This window comes from Stegodyphus dumicola, chromosome 11 (assembly GCF_044657685.1).
Source record: "Stegodyphus dumicola isolate Sdum_Otavi_A_Nest chromosome 11, ASM4465768v1".
Lineage (NCBI taxonomy): Eukaryota > Metazoa > Arthropoda > Arachnida > Araneae > Eresidae > Stegodyphus > Stegodyphus dumicola.
The window spans coordinates 160,409,548-160,432,941 of record NC_140778.1 but is presented as its reverse complement, the minus strand read 5'-3'; the positions used below and the strand labels follow the sequence as shown (position 1 = coordinate 160,432,941).

The 23,394-nt window shown below is 34.1% G+C and overlaps 1 protein-coding gene across 1 annotated transcript; it reads left to right on the top strand.

Moving 5' to 3' along the window:
* Positions 1–5,622: 5,622 nt before the first annotated feature.
* Positions 5,623–22,766, top strand: LOC146994474 (uncharacterized). The gene is made up of 4 exons (XM_085826184.1): positions 5,623–5,817; positions 11,957–12,107; positions 20,262–20,458; positions 22,515–22,766. The coding sequence occupies exons 1-4, from the start codon at positions 5,670–5,672 to the stop codon at positions 22,730–22,732; spliced, it is 714 nt and encodes a 237-aa protein (XP_085682310.1). The 5' UTR covers positions 5,623–5,669; the 3' UTR covers positions 22,733–22,766.
* Positions 22,767–23,394: the final 628 nt, after the last annotated feature.

The window sequence follows — 23,394 nt, the reverse complement described above, 5'->3', positions numbered from 1 at the left end:
CAAAATCAGGATTCACTGGCCAGTCATTGAGCATCAATTGAGTTTGGAGATGGAATGTAAACATATCAGATTTTTCCTAATTAGATGTGGCTACAGAGTTATTATAATGAAGAGGATAGTTTGTGGAGAAGGTTTTCTTCAAATATTTAATTAAAGTCCAGAAGGAACCATCTTTTACGTTTAAATTGAGCATTTTTTGCGGGGGGTTGACTCAGGCGAACGTCTGGGAAGTACTGGCTAGGATCTGTACCTAGGCAGTCTCAACCACGGGGGTATACAAATTATCTTCACAGGATCAGGCTTGGCAGGGACCGTACTGGTACTGTCGTGTCTGTTCCTTCGGCTGTGGTGGAGCTACATAGTACATTTGTCGACTGAGTTCCTGGGGGGTTTGACCCCATTCAGTTTTCGTGGCGGGGACTGCCAAAGCGGACAGAGCACCTTAATACAATGTGGTTTTGCCAATGGAGTGGCGCCCAGAGGCAAGGTGACAGCGTTTTAAATTAGCAACGAAGCGTTCTGGCAATGCTTAGTAAAAGCCGGACGGGGACTGCGGGGTTGCGCCCGCGAGAACGAAGTCCCACGGGTGTTGGATGTTTCAAACTCTTTATGGGTCCCGTATAATGAGGACCTCGGTGGGAGGTCCTTCACCTGGTGTGTCTGTCCATAATTCTTCTTTATAAAGTTTAATGGCCTTGCTAATTCTTTTATTAATCCTGTTGTATTCTCGTTTGGTAGACGGATCCCAAGTCACGTGATATGACTTCCTAAGCCTGTTACGCTGTCTGATCATGTCTCTGATGATTTTAGGCAAGTAAATTGTCGCTAATGGGAATTTTATCGCTGGCTTCCTCACAGGTTGTTTTAATATGCGAGGTGAGCGAATTAATAGCAGAATCAATTCCGGTCACTGTACTTAAATCACTAAAATGCACAATTCTATTTTGCAACAAATTTTCAAATAAACACCAATCAGTTACAGTCCTAGTATTTACACAGTTCATTTTTCAAACACCTAGCGTTGCAGTAACAGGAAGGTGATCAGATGTTATCTCATGCTTTACCGTGAGAAGCATCGGCGTGTAGATAGTAGATAGGCATTAGTCATTGTAGATAGAAAAATATCCAAAATGTCCGATCTCTCGATTTGGTCAGGTCGGTATGTATATTCATTAGGTGCGTGGATAACCACCGGGTGACTGAGGATGTAGTCATGCAAAATTTACCGTTCACATTGCTGCGACGACAATTCCAGGCAGAATGTTTCGAGTTTAAGTCTCCCGCCAGAATAGCTGAAGTATCACTGGGGAGAAGATTATTCAAAATCGTATCACTCAGCTCAGTCTGCTATTGGGGAGATTATAATATCCGCAAAAATGTATATTACCATAAGAAGGGATGGTGACTGACACTGTGAGCGCTTCACTGCTGTTGTCTTTAAATTCTTTGATGAAACAAGACTGGTAGGATCGTTTAACATATATTGCAACTCCACCCCGCGATGGGTTGTTCGATCGCATCTATATAGCTGATAATTAGGAATAGCGAGACGCTGGCATGCCTGGGCATGTGTCTCAGTGATTATTCCTATATCGATGTCATGAAATTGAAGAAAATTACTGAGTTCATGCATACGGTTGTGTAGGCCGTTGGCATTCCACACTGCACAAAAGTTGGAGTAATTGTTCGAAGAATATATTCTACTTACCAGTTATCCTGGTTTTTAAGCGGCTGCAAGCGGGATCATATTCTGAGAGGGTGACCTCCCACGTGACTGGCTCCAACGAATGAGCAGTTAGAATCTCGCGAAAGGACTTTTACGACTAAGCACAGGACTTTGTTCGCACCAGCTCGACGGCTTTTGCTGCTAGTAGCAATTTATCATCTATTATGCTACTTTTTCCATCTTACAGCTTTCCAGAACCAAAATTTATGTAACTGATGTTGATATGTTTATTATGATTTTTGTTGTTTTCACATTTTTGTTATAGGAATTTACTGGTTACTTCATCTCACATCTTTCGAAGCTACCAAATGTTCTACTAGGTCTTCGGCCTAGGCACCCTGGTGTCTTAAACATTGTTCTACTGGGGAGGTGCGGCTCTTCATCAGTCTCACAAGCCATCAGCACCAGTTCGCGCTATAGCGTCCTCAACAACGAACAACATTTGGACGATGAAGAGATGAAAGAGGACAATAATGACGCTCAAAATCCCAGGCAAAATTTAAATAACATCCAAATTAAAAAGATCCCACCTATTTATATCACTGACACCAACTGCAGCTGGCGTCAGATCAGGAAAGAAATAAAAGAGGTGTTAAAAGTAGACAAACTTGAAACCAAAATCGAAGATGATATTTTAAAACTAGAACTGAAGAAGATTACAGAAACGTTGCACCTAAATTCGAAACAGAAAAAATACCTTTTCACACATTCCTGTTAAAAAAAGAGAAAAACTTAAAAACTGTCATCAAAGGTCTGACTATTGGTACACCAGTCGAGGAATTAAAACCAGAAATTGAATCATACGGCATTAAAATATTAAAATGCTACCAACTTACTCGTATGAGGAACGGTATCCCAACATTACTGCCTGTTTTCTACATTGAAACTCCCAGAGATACCGAAGGGAAGAAAATTTTTAACATCACGCATATCTCTGACATGAGAGTCAGAGTCATATCTACAAAAGCCAGCCGGTACCGGTACAGTGTCAGACATATGGTCACACACAAGTTGCTTGCCATAATGCGCCTAGATGTGTCCGATGCCTAGGTCCACATCAATCGTACGAATGTCCTCTAAAAGGTAAAATGAGCAGTGCAGTTAAATATGTACTTTGCCTAGGGCCCCATGCAGCCAGTAGCTCCGAATGTCCTAAGCATCCTGTTAACCTGGGAAATCAGAAAAAACAGCACTTGGGGGTGATCCTCAGTAAATCTCTTACATGGAACCCACACGTTACACATATTCTCAGGAAGTTTCGAGCTAGTAAAGCATCACTCTTCCCCTTAATTGCTCGAAACAGTGTTCTATCTATTGATAATAAGTTGCTCATTTACAAAACCATGTTGCGTCCAATTCTTAGTTATGCATGCCCCGTCTGGGCATACTCTTGCAAAAGTTTGAGAAGGCAGTTACAAGCTGCCCAAAACGGGGTATTGCGTATGATATGTAATGCCCCCTGGTACATTCGGAATAGCCAAATTCGTAAAGAGTTAAGAATAGAGGATCTTTGTGATTTTTATTGCCGCCTATCTAGGGCATTTTATGATAAACAGGAACTTCTGGACAATCCTTGGTTGTTAACTATTGTTATGATACTAGGGACCCCAATTTCAGTAAACGCCCAAGGGCGATCCTAAATGTTAGTAGTATGTAATTTTGTATATGTGTTATGCAAATTGTTGTTCAGATTCTTTATTGTATATTGTTCTTTTTTCCTCCTGATTGCATTTTGTTTTTACTAGTGGCACTAAGGTGTCGCACTTCGTATTTTGTTTCTCTTGTGTGTACTTGTATTCTTCTGTGAAATAGTTGTTAAAAAATAGTTAATTATGTATGGATTAGTAATTAGGTAATTAAGGAAAAAAATATGTATTTAACTATTAGCAATTATGTATTTAAACTCTTACTCACTCAATTATTTAGCAAAGTTATATTTCTCAAAATTCGAAACTTTTATCATGTTATTCGATGAGGGGTAGGGCTATGGCGCCCAGGCACCCTGGTGGTTAAGCACCGTAGTTCAATGTATAAAGAAAAAACAGCAAAAAAAAAGCAGTCTTCCCACCCTTGACAAAGATTTTCCCGAATTCATTAAAAACAGCAATCCAGCCAACGAACCAAATCACAAAAATAATAGATCTTATGCAGAAACCTTACAAAATAAGCCAGAAAAACCTTCCAAAAAATCTGAATCTAGCTTTGAAGAATTTAAAACCTTGATACTTAAATTAAAAGATCTTTACGATAAATTCACCAATATCACCAACGAAAGAAGAAATTGAATTCGTATTTAAAGCCCTCGAACTGTTCGTCTCTCCACGACAAATTCCAGAGGGTTCGGTAGCCGAGCGGGGTAAGTCCCGTCCGCATATTTCACAAGTGCACATCAGAGTAGCCACTGAGGGAGGAGTTTCGAAAATGGACCAATGAGCTGCTATTGCTCTTGTGACGCTAAATCTTCGTGCATGTGAGCGTATGTTGTTTACGTTTTAGTTTGCTTTTGTTTAGCAGTTATAAATATATGGCGTAATAGTAGAAAATCACGTAGCGCTTTAGTTTTCTGAGTTTGATTAATCGCTGACATTTCACTTTCGCGATTTTTATCACGCATTAATATTAATTAGGATTGATGTTCACGACATATTATGTGGATTAAGAGAATTCAAGTGTATATTTTTTAAAATTGAACTGAGAATGACAAAGTGTTACAATGAATCTAGTTTTTTCTTATTTCAGTGCGCGCATTTTTTTTTAATTTTTAAAATGTAAGATTCAGAATACATATGATCTGATTATATCTGTTGTTAACATTAAAAATTATATGTGAATAAATTGAAAATACTCGTTGTGAATACGATAAATTCACTATGTTTGATGAGTATATCTTGTGTAGACAGTACATTTAAGAGTGAGCATTTATCAAATGCGAAATTTAACGCACTAAATGTATACGAATGCAAATTAGTAAAGTTCGTTTTGAATAAAATTCTGCATTGGTTATTATTATGGAACATCTTTTTCATACAGACTGCAATAAAAAGTGCTGACTTCTATTTATATAATTGGTGTAAATATTTTTTCTCATACACATAGTTTTATGTAAGAATTGCATTTGGGCTCAAATGTTTATCACATATTTCTTCATCTTATTTACCACTTATTAAGTAATATTTCACATCGATATTTTTGCGAAGTGTATAACATGTGTTTGTATATATTTCAACCAGGTAGTGAAATCTTCATAATTTCCTATATTTGATCTATATTCTCAATGGAAAGTTTCAGAAGTAATCGACGATACTTTAATTATTTTGCACAGAAAATTGCTTGGCAGAATATTTTCAACCATCCTGCTTAAATCTTAAAGCACGCGAAAGGTCATGTGACATGACAGAAATATTACTGGATGCTCATTGGTCCATCCTAGAAGCCACTCCCTCGGTGGCTGCACAGATGTGCACTTGTGAAATATGCGTCCCGTCTTCTGTGACGAGCAATGAGATTGCGAGTTCGATCCTTGGTCGAACTTTTTACAAGATTCAAACACAAGGACATGTAAATATTTTCCTTTTCATCTTTATTATTTATTCAGGATATTTTTATGTTTATTTCATTTTTAGTGCATTTGTAAATATTTTTTAACAGAAAATAAAGGATCCTGCCTGTACTTATGCCTGCAGTTACTGCTTCCAGTTATGCCATATAAATTGCTTTCTTCTCAGGTACTCCGGATACTTATCCGGACGTTTTCACGACTTTCATCATAAAGTCTTTTCTTCAAGGAGATATCAAAATATGAAAAATATACAAGTAAATGTCCCTTCGGGATAGAAGACTTGTCTTTTAGGCTTATTGATCTGATCTGATCTGGAGGGGTCACGTGCCATAAAGAAGCCAATGGAATCAACGATTTCGCCAATGCTTGTTTTCAACAAAAAAAATGGAGAATGCGATGAATGTCAATGAAATGCTGAAAGATGAAGTTCAGCGATATCCAGTGTTGTACGATGTGACAAGTTGCAAATATAAAGATGCATGTGTCAGTAGAAATGCATGGCAGGAAATCAGCCGTTCTTTAAATATTAGCGGTAAGTGATATTTTTTTTTTTTTTTTTTTTTTTTTTTTTTGTGCATTACTGGTATGTTAAACTACATAATTTAAATATAAAGTGTATCGATTTATTGGCACAGAAATGATAATTTAACAATAAATATAAATACTGCATCTTTAATCAAACGAAGTATAACTGCAATGAAAGCGTAGCGAAAAAGTTTTATTATACATATTGATGTTATATACACAAAAGCAAAGGTATTCTTTTAGCGAGTAAAAAATTTCTCCTCATTAACTTTAACATTTACAACTTTCTAAAAGTTAATGAAATTTAATTAGTTGACACTTTTCAGTTACTTTTATAGGATGTTAAATATATTTTATAGGATATTAAATATGCGGACGGGACTTACCCTGCTCGGCTACCGAACCCTCTGGAATTTGTCGTGGAGAGACGAACAGTTCGAGGGCTTTAAATACGAATTCAATTTTCTTCTTTCGTTGGTGATATTGTTACCTTTATAGGATGTTAAAACTAACCAGTATCTGGACTAACATATTTAAAGTACTGTCCCAATTTTCCGTAGATCAATAAATGTTTTAATCATAAATTATTAACATAAAATGGTGTTTTAATTATAAGTCACTAACATAAAATGCTTAAAAAACAAGAATTTCATTGATAATAAATTAATTTTAGGAATCGTTTTCATATTGTGTTACTTCAACAAGACAAGGGCTTAATAATATGTGTTGCAATAATACAAATAGGCATGATATGCTTATATCCACAACAAAATCTTTTAAAATAAAATCAATAAATTCATACTATATTGTAGGTTAATCACTTGTTTTGCATTATATGTGCATGAACTTTTACAAATTATCTAAAGGCTAACTTTGCAATTTGGTCTTAAACATAAAAATTTCAGTGCATATTAACCTATATGTATAAAGAGATAGATTTCTGTATAATTTATTAAGTTTCTTTTGCAATTTAGATAGTTATATACCTTAATATATTATCTTCCTGCATCATAAGAGATATATACATCACTTTTATTCCCACACTTAACATTAGAACAAAATTATTCGGTTGATCTTTGGATTATAGTAACTTGGCGATTTTTTGGCAAAAATTTGGCGACCAACCCTGCTACAGCAACCCTCTATTTTTTTTTCCGCCGCCATTTTGTCTTCACGAAGTAAAGACATGTTTCTTTTCTTTTTATTTACTCAACACTTTTTCCAACAATTTACTAGCCGAATTACACTTATGCTAGAAATTTTATCTAAAAAAACTGCTTAATCATGACAAATATTCACTGGAAAATTGGGAAAAAGTGCACAATAGCAAACTCCTTGCGCGTTTTTCAGAATAACATACACATAAACCATGTATACGTCGACTTATTTTTACTTAAAAAAACATCGCAGAATTGCACAAAAATGCCATTGCGCACACTGTTCACTATATCCATGTACACTGCTTTTTTCTCATAAATTAGAAAAATTTCACGAAAATGCATGACAATTTTCTGAATCTTTAAACCCGGTAAAAAGAACATATATGAAATTACCCGATCGCGAAAAAGTATATACCCTTTCCAAATATGAACATTTCCACATATAAAATAAATAAAATATCCAAAAACTTTTACCTCTAAATTATCTATTATATAATAAACGTCACCAACGAATTCATACCGCAAACATTACAAATACTTAGTGTCAAATATTTAAGTTATTTCCATGCACGTTTACTTCAACTAAAACGTATACCAAATTCCTACAAACATAAAATTCACAAAATAACTATCATTTAATTAAAATATCACTAAACCATGTACACGTCGACTTATTTTTACTTAAAAAAAATCCCAGAATTGCACAAAAATGGCATTGCACACACTCTTTACTATATCCATGTACACGAAAATGCATGAAAATTTTGTGAATCTTTAAACCCGGTAAAAAGAACATACAGTCAAAAGTCGTTAATTCGGACACCCCAAAACTAAAATCTTTCTGCGCATGCGTCACGTTGACACATGCACAGAGGCGTTCACGTGTGCGCATAAGACCTTTTACGACTGCGCATGAGTGTGCGCAAGTGCAGAATACGTTTTCGCGTGCGTATTTTATGTATAATGGACGTATAAGCTAAAATTATCTAATTATCTATTTCAGTTAATGTTGATGATTGCGTTGTTCCTTAATTTTCGAATTGCATCCGGCTTATTATTTTTTGCAGACTGTAAGAGCAATTTTATAAAAGTAAGCTTAAACTTTCGATTATATCAAATAGAATTTCCGATATATATTTGTTAATATGTAAAGGATCTAAAGCGAAAGTATGTTTTGAAATCTGAAATCTGTTTATCAATTTCACGCTGCTCGGCGGCGGGCGCGTAATGAATTGGAAGTTGATTTGTCAGCACTATCCTTATCTTCAGCGCAGATGTTTTTATTTTATTTGGCTTATAATTCCTTACCAAATGTAGTATTTCATCTCGATATGCTCCGTCTTTGATATGATTTAAAACAAGTTCCTCGTTTATAGCGAAGAAAAGTGACAGACGTTATTGAAAACAAAAAAATTTCGATTGACAAATTAGTCGGTGTTCTTGACACAGCAATTATAGGACTTGAATGGCGGAACTTTGTAACTGAACAAGAAATTATGTCTGTTTAATAGAATTAAAGAGAAAGTATTATCACATGAAATGAAGCAAAACTTAAACAACTTACATTGAAAGAAATGTTTAATAAAGTAAACAAATAAATATTAAGCTTTTTCTTTTTGCAAATTTTGATACCCTTTAGATCATAATTGTTCTTTATTAAATAAATTACGGTTTCATATTTTTAATTTTAGAATTTCTGCATGCCATCTTACGAGATTTAAACTGATGATCTATAATCCGGAATCGCCAAAGTCCCGACGAGTCCAGATTAACGACTTTTGACTGTATATGAAATTATCTGATCGCAAAAAAGTATATACCCTTCCCAAATATGAACATTTCCATGTATAAAATAAATAAATTATCCAAAAACTTTTACTTCTACATTATCTATTATATTACAAACGTCACCAACTAATTCATACCGCAAACATTATAAATGGTTACAAATACTTAGTGTCAAATATTTAAATTATTTCCATGCACGTTTACTTCCACTCTAACGTATACCAAATTCTACAAACATATAATTCACAAAATAACTATCATTTAATTAAAATATAATTAAATTCAAAAACACTACTTAAAATATAAATAAGCACATACATTAAATTAATAAAAATTAGCTTACAGTCCTAATTACTTTAAACTAAATCATTGCTAATAATATCAAATTACTTTACTTCCACCTTACATTTAGAACAATGCATAAAAATAATATCCTCAAATAATTAAAAATACTAACTTACCTAATCTTCTTCAGAATCTTGCTTACATGGTGGATACTCTTTTATTATTGATTCAATAAAATTATTGAACGATTTTTTCTGCAAATTTTTTCTCCACACTTCCTCCGCTAAATAAAAAGCAAAATTCTCTTTATCACAATGCCTCGGAATGGCGCTTTTTATAGCACTCCACGTGCACTCTATTGTATTGGTATGTGCACCTATTTCCGGATCTTTAAAATAATATTAGACAGCGCCATACAATCCGAAAATTATTCAACACTACTTCACACAACACACAATGAAGCTTAATACAAAATAATATACTGCCACAGATATTTTTCCAAATTCCCCCCCCCCCTTTTCCGATTAAAGAACTGTAATTCGTCCATTAATATCACATGACATATCTCATGATCTCCCATTTCCCTCACACAAAATAATACTAATCGGAACTGAGTCAAAGAATATTCTTTGACTCAGTACTGCTCACATTATTACCAAAGTCCTAGGTAGTAACCTTTATCGCCTCCAAAATGTCGTCAAACTACCAGTTACCATATTCCAAAGATCGGCCAATTATTCTTAATTAGGTCTAGTTTGTGAGTGATTGATGTAGGATCATTTATATAAAATAAGGCATGGAAATATTTCACATAGTTCTTTTTTTATTTTAAAATGGATCTAGTATAATACAGTCAAACGTCGTTAATCCGGACTCGTCGTTACTTCGGCGATTCCGGATTATCGATTTTTCCGGATTATAGATCATCAGTTTAAATCTGGTAAGATGGCATGCAGAAATTTTAAAATTAAAAGTATGAAACCATAATTTATGAAATAAAGAACAATTATGATCTAAAGGGTATCAAAACTTACAAAAAAAAAAAAAAAAAAAAAAAAGCTTAATATTTATTTATTTACTTTATTAAACATTTCTTTCAATGTAAGTTGTTTAAGTTGCTTCATTTTATGTGATAATACTTTCTCTTTAATTCTATAAACAGACATAATTTCTTCTTCAGTTACAAAGTTCCGCTGTTCAAGTCCTATAATTGCTGTGTCGAGAATACCGACTAATTTGTCAATCGAAATTTTTTCATTTTCAATAACCTCTCTGTCACTTTCTTCACTATCGGAAGTGAATTATAATGACGAGGAATTTGATTTAAATCATATCAAAGATGGAGTACATCGAGATGAAATACTATACTTAGTAAGGAATTATAAGCCAAATAAAATAAAAACATCTGGCCTGAAGATAAGGATAGTGCTGACAGATTAACTTCCAATTCTTTGCGCGCTGCGACGTTCCCTCCCCGCCACCTCAGAGCAGTGTGAAATTGATAAACGGAATGGTTAGAGAAACGAAGGATATGCCTTTATCCATTTTTTTCCAGCAATTCCACTTTTTGTTTGATGGACTTCGAAATATACTTTCGCTTTGTAGGTCCTCTGGGAGCTCCAGCATTGGAAATTCTATTTGACATAATCGAGAGTTCAAGCTTACTTTTATAAAATTGCTCTAACAGTCTGCAAAAAATAATAATCCGGATCCAATTCGAAGATTAAGGAACAAAGCAATCTGCAACATTAACTGAAATAGATAATTAGATAATTTTAGCTTATACTGTCCTTTATACATTAAACGCGCATGTGTAAACATATTATGCACATGCGCAGCCGTAAAGGTCTTATGGATTTCCGAATTAAGGACTTTTGACTGTATTTAGTCTCTTAAAAGCATCTAAACATATTGTAATACATTTGGCACCATTTAATTTTGAATTCAATCCGTTACAAAAGCCACAGATATACTATTACCTAAAAATGTTACACATCTTTCCTTTTAATGGATGCATGCATTTGCATTCATTAAAAGGATGCAAATGCTTTTCCTTTAATGGAAATTCATTTGCAATTCCTTTTAATGCAATTTCTTTCCTTTTCCTAGGCCCACCAGCGGCTGAGCGGTAAAGCCACTGAACACTGGTAGTTCGGTCTGAGGTTCGAATTCCGCGAACGGGCTGGCTGCATGGGTGTTTTCGTGGTTTTCCCCATGTGTAACGTGTATTCGAGCCAGTTTCCCTTAGAAAGTCCTCCACGAAGGCATCCCTCCCCTTAGGCAGATAGCCCTCAATGCTTTCCCATAATTAAATAACCTAACCTAACCTTTCCTTTTCCTTTTTGCAAATGCAATTCCTTTTAATGGATGCATATGCAAAGCATTTAAAATGTAAATTGTGCACATTAAGTGCAAATACATGTTAACCTAAAAACAAGCTGTCTTTTGTATGTAATCCTATCTGAAATTATTGTGTACAACAAGACTTTTGTAATACTGTGTTTTTGCATAATGCATCTTGGTAATAGCTGGAGAATTATGAACTATTTTAATATGCATCTTATTTTGCAAGCTGTTTTAATACTGCAGTTTCAATGCCAGTTAAAGCAGTCAAAATTCAGCCACTTAAAAAAATGCTGCCTCGCATTTCTTTGTAATAACCATATCTTCTCCAAAATAATAAATAAAAATAAATTTGTGGCTATTTTTTATATTAGCTGTTATTCTATCATTACATTTATTTATTTACTTTGTTCTAATATAGAAAATATAGCAAAAATCAAGGAACACAGTCATGTAGCATACTTCCGTTTCTTTTATCAGCATTGTAGCATGTTTGTTTGTTTTTATATGACATGCATTTTATATGACAGCTTTATTATATGTCTAATTTACCAATTTTAATATTATTAGAGGCAGAATGCCAAGCAAAGTGGCATCTCTTAAGAGACACCTACGTGAGGCGCCGGAAAAAACTACCAAGTGGCAGTGCAGCGCAAATTCAGCGTCCTTGGAAGTATGCCGATATGATGAGCTTTTTGCTCCCATGTACATTACCAAGGAAGTAAGAACATTATTTTATTTGAAATATATTTGGTTTTTTCTACATATGCTGTTTTTAGAGTAATCAAGTTTTATTTTAATTTTTTCTAAAATTGCTGTATGGAACCTATATTTAACAGCAAACTTTATGATAATCAATATTCCACAGTTCATTACACTTTCAAAAATGCTCTTAATCATTATTTGTAATATATACATCAAAATTTAAACAGATATCATTTTTTTAAAAATTAAAGCACTTCTACAATTAATATATTTTTTAAAATTTCTGATAAATATTTTAATCTTTATTTTTGAAATCAGAGAAATTTCTATTGAACCACTTTGCAATTTATTAACAAAATATAAAAATAAAAACACAATGAATAAATTTAATCAATATCAGAAACTTAAAGAGCATAACATAAGCATTATCAAAAATTATGCTTAATTTATCATCCATTAACCCTAAGGGTTTTTCCTTTAAAGAATATTACACTATTAAAGACACAGTAAATATTTTACTTGATCTTTAAATACTGACATTCAATACGCGAAAAACATATCACTGAACAGGAACTACGCGGTTATAATGAAATTCGCTTCACTATCAATAAGTCCATGCTTTGTGGTCAAGGAGGCACCTGAAAAATTAAACTAAATCCTTGAGAGCACTTAAAACCGGCAAAAAGCTGCTCACTGTAGTTACACAAGAGAAATCACAGCTTGGAAAAACATCGCCAAAAATTCTGGAAAAACACTTGTGTTGAAGATGCCGCCTTCATGAAAACAGGATGCCGCCCAGGACAGTCGCTCACATTGTTGCCGCTTTTCAGGATCCAGAAAAAGTCATCTTTCGGATAGGAACCACGGCATTTATCACTGGACTGCACGCATTGCAATATCGTCTTCCAATGGGGGGCTGGAAAAGCACACCACGGAGAAAAGAAACAGGAACCAGAAGGAATAAACCAGAGCGACGCAAGATACTTATACCTGAAGTAGACATGACGTCATCTCACGGCAATCAATCGGCTATCGGCACGACTCAGCTTTCCAGATGACGTAACATCAAGTTTCGTTTTTGCATCTTAATTAGGCTGGAACAGTCCGTTCTTAATACAAACAGTGGCAGTGAAAAATGAAGTAATTACTATATCCCTTTAAAATAAGAACTAAGCCTTATGTAAAAGTTAGAAATATTTCAAGGAGGAGAGATGATGCAGAAAAAAGGTTACAATAGGTCATATTTTCTGACAAATGCCCCCCACATCATCATCTCCGACCTGAAATAAAAATTGAACGCCAGTATTTTTACAAAATTCAAAACAAGAATAAATAAATATCACAACTCCATTCAATTCAGAAATTTTTAAGAAAAATTTTCCTTTGGGGACATCTTATCCCATTTTTCAAAATTTTACCATAATAAGAAAGTCCAACATGTTACAAAACAATACAAAGACATTCTATAAGGATGATCATACATTCAATACATTTACCCAGGGCCCTGGTCATTCACACAACATTCTACACTATACAATTTTACATTATTTAATACTCATCATAATATGACTTACAATATATTATTTTCAATGATATAGTCAAAAATTAAAGTGTCTAAACAAAACTCTTAATTTAAAGTTAAGTACACACAAAAACAAGTTTCACAAGAAAATTGCTCCACAAAATCTTATCAAGTTATGTTTAGTCAGCGGTTTTGTCATGGGATTAGCCAGATTATCTTTACTTGGAACATATTTTAGATAAAAAATTTCCATGTCCAATATATCACGAATGAAGAATAGTTTTACATCTATATGTTTTGTCCTAGAGTTTTCAATGGGTGATTTTGTAAAACATATAGCAGCCATGTTATCCGCAAACAATATAGGTTTACAAACAACATAGTTACTTGCAATCTTAAACTGAATGCATTCATCCAAAATGTTTTTAAACCAAACTAATTCTTTTGCTGATTCCGCCTCCATAGTAGGACATAGTAGGAGGCAGAGATAAATTCCGCCTCCATAGTAGGCAAACTCACTCCCCTTTCTTTAAATGTCTGCCAAGATACAGGTGATTCTCCCAACAAAGCTATTTGTCCACCAATAGACACCATATCATCCCTGCTTGAAGCAAAATTCGAATCTGAATATATATTGAGCTTCAGTTCCTTGCATACCAGTTTAAGTTTGTCATGTCTGGTATTGCAAACATATCCTAAAAGTTTAAGTAATCCTTCCCAGTGAAACTTACCAGGATTGCTTTGAAACTGAGAAAATATATTAAGAGCATAGGCTATATCCGGACGAGTACGATTGCAAAGAAACGAGAGGTATCCTAAAACATTTCTATAAGGATAATTCATCATCTCATTCGTTTCTTCTTGTGTACTGGGACTTTGAGACTTTGAGTATTTCACACCTCTAACTATTGGAAGGGAAGTATTTTTATTTTAAAAGACTTGAATCGATCAACTATGTCTTCTATATATAATTGCTGGTGACACTATTGTTCTCATATTCAAATTCCACACCCAAAAGTTTTTTTTTTGTTTTACCCAAAATTTTCAAATCAAAATGTGAATTCAGGACTTTTAATATCCTTTTAGCCTGAACTTCACTTTTTTCAAACACAACAATATCATCAACATAAACCAACAGAATGACAAAATTTTTGAATCGATAGACATAATTACACCACTCAAACTTGGTAAACCCTAGGTTACATAGTGTTCTATCCAACTCGTAGTACCATAATCGCCCACTCTGATGCAGACCATACAAGGCTCCATCTAAACGACACACAAAAGTTTCTTTATCTCACTCTACAAAACCCTGAGGTTGGGTCATGTAAATTTCCTCAGATAAAGGAGCATAGAGATAGGCACTTTTTACGTCGCATTGTATATTTGCCCATCCAAGGTTGCAACTAAGACAGAGAAAAAGAGCCTTATTACTGAAAAGTTGACTACAGGTGAGTAGGTTTCATCATAGGTATCGTATTTAATTTGCTGATAACCCTGAGCCACTAAATGAGCTTTAAAATGAACAATATTTCCAAAATCCACCTCCAACCTAGTGGAGTCTTGTCTTTAGGAAGTGGAACAAGATGCCATACCTTATGCTTTTGCATGCTGGCCATTTCCTCTTCCATCGCCTCTATCCATGCCTGGTTATAAGTGTTTGGAATTGAAACCTCTAGTCAGCTGTCTTTGGTATATGACGTTGAAGGAGTGCCATTTGGGTCGATTTCACCACTATAAGTATTGCTTCCCTTGAAATCAAACAAGGTAGGATCATACTGAATATTATGCTCAGTGCAATACTTTTCTACATCATTTGGTGATCGTAGTCTTTGATTAGACTCCTTCTCAAAATAGTACACATCCGTACGAGTGCCGTCTGGCCTTGGAACAGGTTTACGAAGCCAAGTTACCTGCCTCAATGTAGATTGAGTGTCAGTGCTAGGTATAGGAGAGGGTACACTGGTATCAATTCTTTCGTCTATTTTAGGAAAATAGCCAACTGGAATATCAGTAGATTGGAACTCAACCCTCTCTCCAGATTCCAAATCAGGAAGGGTGCCCAGTGCAGCTCCACTGCAACTGCTCTGCATTCCAATTGACTCTTTAAAAGTAGCATTTAGGGTTTCTACTACCTTTTGTTCATTTGCCAACCAAATCTTGTACCCTTTTGTTAGTACACTGTATCCAATCAATCAGCCCTTTGTTACCTTTGGATCAAGCTTAGAATTTCTTTTAGGCTTTGGAATTCCCACGTAGGCAATCGTTCCAAATGCCTTAAGGTGACGCACTGATGGTTTTCGCTTCGAATGGGGTTCTATCTTAGCCTTTATGACAAATTCTATTAAATGAATATGCAAAATACATCACTGCATCTGACCAAAATTCAGGACTCATTCCACTATCATGTAAAATTGCACGTACATTGTTGAGAGCTGTTTGATTGAATCTCTCACAAACTCCATTTTGTTCCATCATATATATATCTGTAAATTCGTGCTTTACTCCATTTTTATTACAATATGACCTGAATTGTTCATTGTCATATTCTCGTCCATTGTCAGTTCTAAAGCATTTCAACTTAAGGTTCAGAGATCTTTCAGCACGTGCTATATGCCTTTCAAATACTTCAAACACCTGACTTTTCTCTACAATGGGGTACACTACCACATAACGAGAATATTCGTCAATAAAGGAAACGAAATAACGTTCACTATTCCTACCTGGAATGTTAATAAGTCCCCATACATCAGAAAAAACCCTTTCAAGCGGTCTCTTCACTTGAATACCTTCTAAAGGTCTATAGGAGATTCGTCTTTGCTTATTGATTTGGCAATGTTCACAAAACAAATTAGGTGAGTTCTTTAACACAGGAAGACCTCGAACTGAATGTCTCTTACTAGTCCTGACAATAGCACCATAATTTATATGACCAAACCGACCATGCCATAATTCACCATTGTTATGCTGAACTATGAATGCCTCAAATTTCACAGATTTGCACTTTTTCACTATTTTCGGGAATACATGATAGTTACTTCCTATCAACTTAACCTTGAAAATAGTTTCATTTTCATCATTAGTAATTTTAATTTGCCCATTTTTACCATAAAATCTCGCTCCATTGATATCCACCTTAGGTCCAGATATTAAATTTCGTCTCAGTTCAAGTGAGTATAAAACATCTTTAAACAAAATAATTCTATCCGCAAATTTCATTTTAACAGTACCTTTCCCATGAATTGGAAAGTTGCCCCATCAACAGCTACTAGCATATTCTCATTCTTCACAGGAGAAAAAGTATCATACAATTCACGATTTCTACAAAACGGATGAGATGCAGCAGTATCAAAAATCCAACTGTCATCATTTTCCTCCAAGTTGTTAACATTAGCTTGAGCTATGAAAAGGGACTGAGCATGGGAATTATTTTTACCTTTACACAACTTGGGTTTAGACTTACACTTAGGGGATGTTTTATTACTACTAGATATAGCTGAGGAAACAGAGGAAGCAGGCAAGGGTGATCTGGAAAAATTACCTTTCATTCTACAGTACTTTTGAATATGACTTGGACGGCTATATTTATAACACTTGACCCCTTTAATCTGCTTAAATTTGGGTTCAAAGTGAGTACTTTGAACTTCTATAGTCTTGTTAGAATTTTCCTTATCTATCTCTCTTAAATTAAGATGCCTTTCCTCTGCTAGTATTTCCAGTTCAACATTTTTAAATATGAACTTTTCATCTGGCCACCTCAAAACGTTCTGAACTACCTGATCATAGTTTTCTGGAAGAAACCTAAGAAATTGAAAACATATATATATACATCTCTTTACAGCCTGATTAATATCAGCCAATTGTTCAGTTATCCGTTTTAATCTAGAAGAAAAGAAACTGATACTTTTATTTGGCTTAATTTTACAATTTAAGAACTCCGAAAACAAGGACATATGTCTAGATCGATAATCTGGCTGAAAACATTTGGCAGACGTATTCCATGCAACTACCGGATCATCTATTTCACATATTAAGTTTTTATATTCAGGGCTTACATTCATATAAATCAATGATAAAGCCAAACGACTTCTATTTTGATAGTCGGCAACAATTTCTTTTGTAATACCCTTAACATAATTTAAATCAGGACATTTTTCAATACCTTTCACCAAAAGCCATGATTTTTTCTCATTTAAGACAAACTTCATGTCTTTAGACCATGTAAAGTAGTTATATGCATCAAGTTTAGCAATACTATGCATAACATTAACAGTAGCCATATTTGAATTTCAACAAAAACCGCCCCCCAGTCTCTTAAGTCCTAAATTAATTTTAAACTTCAAAAGTCTGCACTAAAGATAACTCGGGCTGGGCTCATAACCAAAATGATGCAAAAGCAAAGTTTAAAGTTGTAAAAAAAAAACATTTAGCAGAAGTAGCAATAGAAGCTCCCTAAGGTTATATACTGTGCAGACATTGAAGACAAAAGTCTTAAACTTAACCAATTTATTATAAAAAATTATGCTTAATTGATCATCCATTAACCCTAAGGGTTTTTCCTTTAAAGAATATTACACTATTAATGACACAGTAAATATTTTACTTGATCTTTAAATACTGACATTCAATATGCGAAAAACATATCACTGAACAGGAACTACGCGGTTATAATGAAATTCGCTTCATTATCAATAAGTCCATGCTTTGTGGTCAAGGAGGCACCTGAAAAATTAAACTAAATCCTTGAGAGCACTTAAAACCGGCAAAAAGCTGCTCACTGTAGTTACACACGAGAAATCACAGCTTGGAAAAACATCGCCGATAATTCTGGAAAAATGCTTGTGTTGAAGATGCCGCCTTCATGAAAACAGGATGCCGCCCAGGGCAGTCGCTCACATTGTTGCCGCTTTTCAGGATCCAGAAAAAGTCATCTTTCGGACTGGAACCACGGCACTTATCACTGGACTGCACGCATCGCAATATCGTCTTCCAATGGGGGGCTGGAAAGGCACACCACGGAGAAAAGAAACAGGAACCAGAAGGAATAAGCCAGAGCGACGCGAGATACTTATACCTGAAGTAGACATGACGTCATCTCACGGCAATCAATCGGCTATCGGCACGACTCAGCTTTCCAGATGACGTAACATCAAGTTTCGTTTTTGCATCTTAATTAGGCTGGAACAGTCCGTTCTTAATACAAACAGTGGCAGTGAAAAATGAAGTAATTACTATATCCCTTTAAAATAAGAACTAAGCCTTATGTAAAAGTTAGAAATATTTCAAGGAGGAGAGATGATGCAGAAAAAGGGTTACAATAGGTCATATTTTCCAACACTGCCTAACGCAAGATAACTTGTATTAGCTAAAAGTATAGTTTAGGGTACCCGTTGGCGAAAATTGGCGATTTTTGGCGGTACATGAATACCGATTTTGTGCAATTCTTTGACTTGTTATTTTGGCTTGCGAAGCGGCAGTTTTTGCCCCAAACATCGCTGCTACACAAAGCCAAAATAACAAGACAAACAATTGCACAAACTCGGTATCCATGTACACATCGACTTATTTTCACTTAAAAAAAATCCCCGAATTTCACAAAAATGGCATTGCGCACTCTTTTAACTTTATACATGTACACGTCGACCTATTTTCACTTTAAAAGAAATTCCAGAATTGCACAAACTTGCATTCCGCACTCCCTTTACTTTGTTTATGTACATATTTTCACTTTCCCTTTACTTTGTTTATGTACATATTTTCACTTAAAAAGTCAAAGGAGCACCAAATTCTAAAATATGGGCAAACAAAAAATACATAATCTCAATTAAATAAATTTTAAACCAAACAATAAAATAACATAAAAAAGGAAAAACATGTTATACATTTAAGCACTACCAAAAGCAAATATTCACTTACCATGATTTTCGAGTTCGCTTCGTACACCCAGAGCCACGTAAAAATCAAAATATCAATCATACTCAAATGACTTTTTTCAAACCAGGTACTCTTTCTGATCGAACGCTTCACATAGTGACCATCTAAACCTTTCTTCCTACAAACCCATTCAAATCCATCTAAACGGTTTTTACGTTTTGACTAGACGCATATCCTTCCTACATACAGGACACTTATAACGGCTACTAAGTAAACCTTCATTTACACACCTCTGCGAATAGCTTTGTCTAACAAAAGCCAACTACGAGATAATTCACAGAACACTATTTTCTACCCCCCCCAAAAAAACCTATAAACTATTTAATGATTATTAAAGAATGGTAATTAGCATTTTTAATATTATAAAATGATTAAATCGATTTGGCTTCTCGGACTGGAATCCAAAACGTGCGGTGGCATTCGACATGTTTATACTGTTATTAAGCATCGAAATTTGTTATGAGTTTATTTTAAGCCTTTAAGCAGCATGACAGCTTTCATCTAATCATGAAATGTTATCACTTATTTCACAGTTTTATCACTTATAAACTTGTTATTTCAAGTATGGTATTTTCATATAATCTTTTAAGATACTTTCTAATTATCTGCAAAAGGCGAGAACTCGTTGGCAGTTTTAAACAGAAATGTTTATTACTTTTTTATATGTTTATATATAGAGAGAGATAGATACACATTGCATTCATTGTATTCCAGATCAATATCAAATATTCCCTTACCAGAGGAGGCAACAACAGATGAAATAAATGTCTCTCTCGAAAATAATGGAAATGATAGTGTTGACAATGAAGGCTTCGGAATCAGCAGCCAAGTTTCTGTTATTGAGGAGTGCAGTACCTCAGCCACACAGATTTCCCCTTTTTATGGGGAATCAAGTATCTCAACTCCACAAGGTAATATTACTTTAAATAATAATGACAATAGCCCTATACATTTCTTTTGTAATTTGGATATGTCCCTTCCCCATCTTAAAAATAATAGTGCATCATCTGAATATTAATCCCGCAGATGTAATCATATCAGTGTGCAGTAACTCTCAGCCAGTAAGGTTAAATTAAATTCTTGTTTAAATATCATCACTATGAACTGCATATTCCTCTTTTTTTTTCTGCTTCTTTGCTTGCAGCTGTATTGCTTCACTTGCCACTCTCATCCATTGTTTAAAATGTAATCTGCATAATTTAAAATTTGTTGGGCTGTGAATTACAACCCAAAATGCTACGAATCTCAACATGCTAAATTTGGAAAATAATAAACAGATGTTGGACTGTTCAGTGATTTTTATGCTTCTTTATTCTTTAAAAGCTAACACCGGCTCTGAACAATTGGTTTCTTCATCATCAAAATATTACACACACACACACACACATATATATATTGGTGTGTGCGTGCATATGTATTTATTTATTTAATAACATTATACATTTAAAATGTTAAATATTCTTTGCAATTGTAATTATTAAATATTTATTTTGCTTCACACTTTGCATAGTCAGGTGGCATAAATATCAAATGCAATAAATATAATTTAGATTCAGATTACTGCCTAATATAATATGCTTATCTCATTACAATACATTTCAGTTATGAGAGTTAATCTTATGACTTTAAAGGTATTAAAATTACCGTATATACTGGCGTATAAGTCGAGATATTGGACAAAAAAAAAAAAAAAAAAAAAGAAAAGACTTCAAAGTGTGTGTGTGTGTGGGGGGGGGGTTGACTTATACACAGGGCCATAAAAAATTAAAAGAATCGGAAGTTAAAAAATTTCTTTATATAATGCAGTTGTTTTCTTCCCGCACTCAAATTGGACGACTTATCAAATAAGTCACTTACTTGAAGTAATTTCACGACTTAAATTATGTGACTAACTAATCACAGAGTTTCATACTTTAAGTAGAGTAAGTTTCGATTAAACCAAAGAATTTTCAGCCCCGAACAACTGATCAATATCGAGCAATAAAAGTTTCGCCAACACGCCAAGAAAGAGAAATGCAGATAGTTTTTACATACGTATAAGTCTTTATAACAGTTATTGTTCATTCATGAAATACTTTTGTTAACAGGCGTACATGTCAAAATTTAAAAAAATAGCCCACACAATAACTGAACAGTTTTGAATATTTCTTTTAACTTTTAAAAAGGGAAAATGCAGATAGGTTTTACGTACACGAATCATTTCCGGAAAGTGACAAAACACCTAAAAACGACTGTGGCTGTAATTCCGAGAGGACTGACATCCGTCATTCAAACCCTAGATGTCTGCCTCAATAAGCCCTTCGAAGTAAATGTTAGAAAATATTGGGCAGAGTGGATTAGTTTCGGTCGACCAACATTTACAAAGGGAGGCAACATTAAAAAGCTCGATATTACATTAATTGCTCAGTGGGTTAAAGATGCTTGGAACGAAATACCCTCTGAAATGATTATAAAATCATTTTAAAAATGTTGTATTAGCAACGAACTAGACGGCACGGATGATGATGCTGTTCTTGAAAGTGAAAATGATGACGAAGGCTCTAGTAGTGATTGTAACAACACAGAGTTACTGAAAATATGTATGACGACAGAAGAGTTCTATAAAATGTTTGGCGAATCTGACCATAAATCGGATGTTGAAGGATTTTGATTTTGTTTATTTACCAAGGTATTTTTTATCGTATATTTACTTTTTTTTCTCAGATGGTTTTGAATAAATGTAGTACTTAAAAAAAATTTTTTTGAAGTTTCTCGATTGATTTTGGAAGTGGGGGGTTGACTTATACGCGGGTTTCTTATTTTCTACGAATTTTTTATGTCAAAGTGGGGGGGGGGGGTCGACTTATACGCGGGTATATACAGTATGTATTTTTTGGCTTTTTGTCCTTATTAAGCATTTAAATTTTTTTATCTTCATAATCACAATGTATTTACTCTGTCAATTTTAAAGCTGCTTTTGCATTTAAGGAGGATTATATTCTAAAAAAAGAAAAAAGGTTAACGTGGACGTTGCATTTTGCAAGCTACTGGAGGACGAGACAACTCCAAAGGATGCTATACATCACTTCATGATGTATGGTTCATGCGTTCTGAGATCTTTTGACGAAGAAAAAAGAAAATGGAGGATATATAAAAAATTTTACTTCGGTAAAATGAAGGCTGTATATATTTTGTATTATGTGTGAATTTTCAAAAAATAAATTTTTTTTTCAATATGGATACATAACTTCTTGTGCTTGTGTATAAAAAAGGATTTTGACATAAATGTATGAATTTTTTCTATGAAATTTTATTTAATTGCCTTAACCGCTTCCCTTACAAATAAAAAAGAAAAAAACCATCACATTTTTTAAATTTTATTATTAAATGCAAGGAAACGAAGCAAAAGATATATAGATTTTAGGTTGAATTTTAAAGGTGTAAAAGCATTTAGTTTTAATATTAGTTTACTATCCTGAGTTATCTCGGGCAAATAAAAAAAATTAAATATTAGTCGTCGTATGATAGTTTTTGAAACGAGGGATAACACAAAGTTATATCTGACATTCTATACACAGGAATAACATCTGGAAAATGCCTTGAGGTTATTATCACTATTTGAAAGGTCATTGCTTTCGCTATCGTGCATCATCGCCATTTTTTTTACTTTTTTCAATGCAACTATCATTCTTTATACATTACTAATCCACAAGCTGATGTTTACTAAATAATAGGGAAAACACATGACCAGTCCTGCCTGCTTCGCCCGAGTTTTCTTGGGATAATAATTAACTGCAATGTATACGAACCCGGGATAATCAAGCAAGAGGTTAATATATAATTAACTAAATATATTTATTCATCATAA

Coding starts and splice junctions, on each gene's coding strand:
- LOC146994474 (XM_085826184.1), top strand. CDS start 5,670: ATGGAGAATGCGATGAATGTCAATGAAATGCTGAAAGATGAAGTTCAG. Junction 5,818..11,956: donor CCGTTCTTTAAATATTAGCG/GTAAGTGATATT, acceptor TAATATTATTAG/AGGCAGAATGCCAAGCAAAG. Junction 12,108..20,261: donor CCATGTACATTACCAAGGAA/GTAAGAACATTA, acceptor ATTGTATTCCAG/ATCAATATCAAATATTCCCT.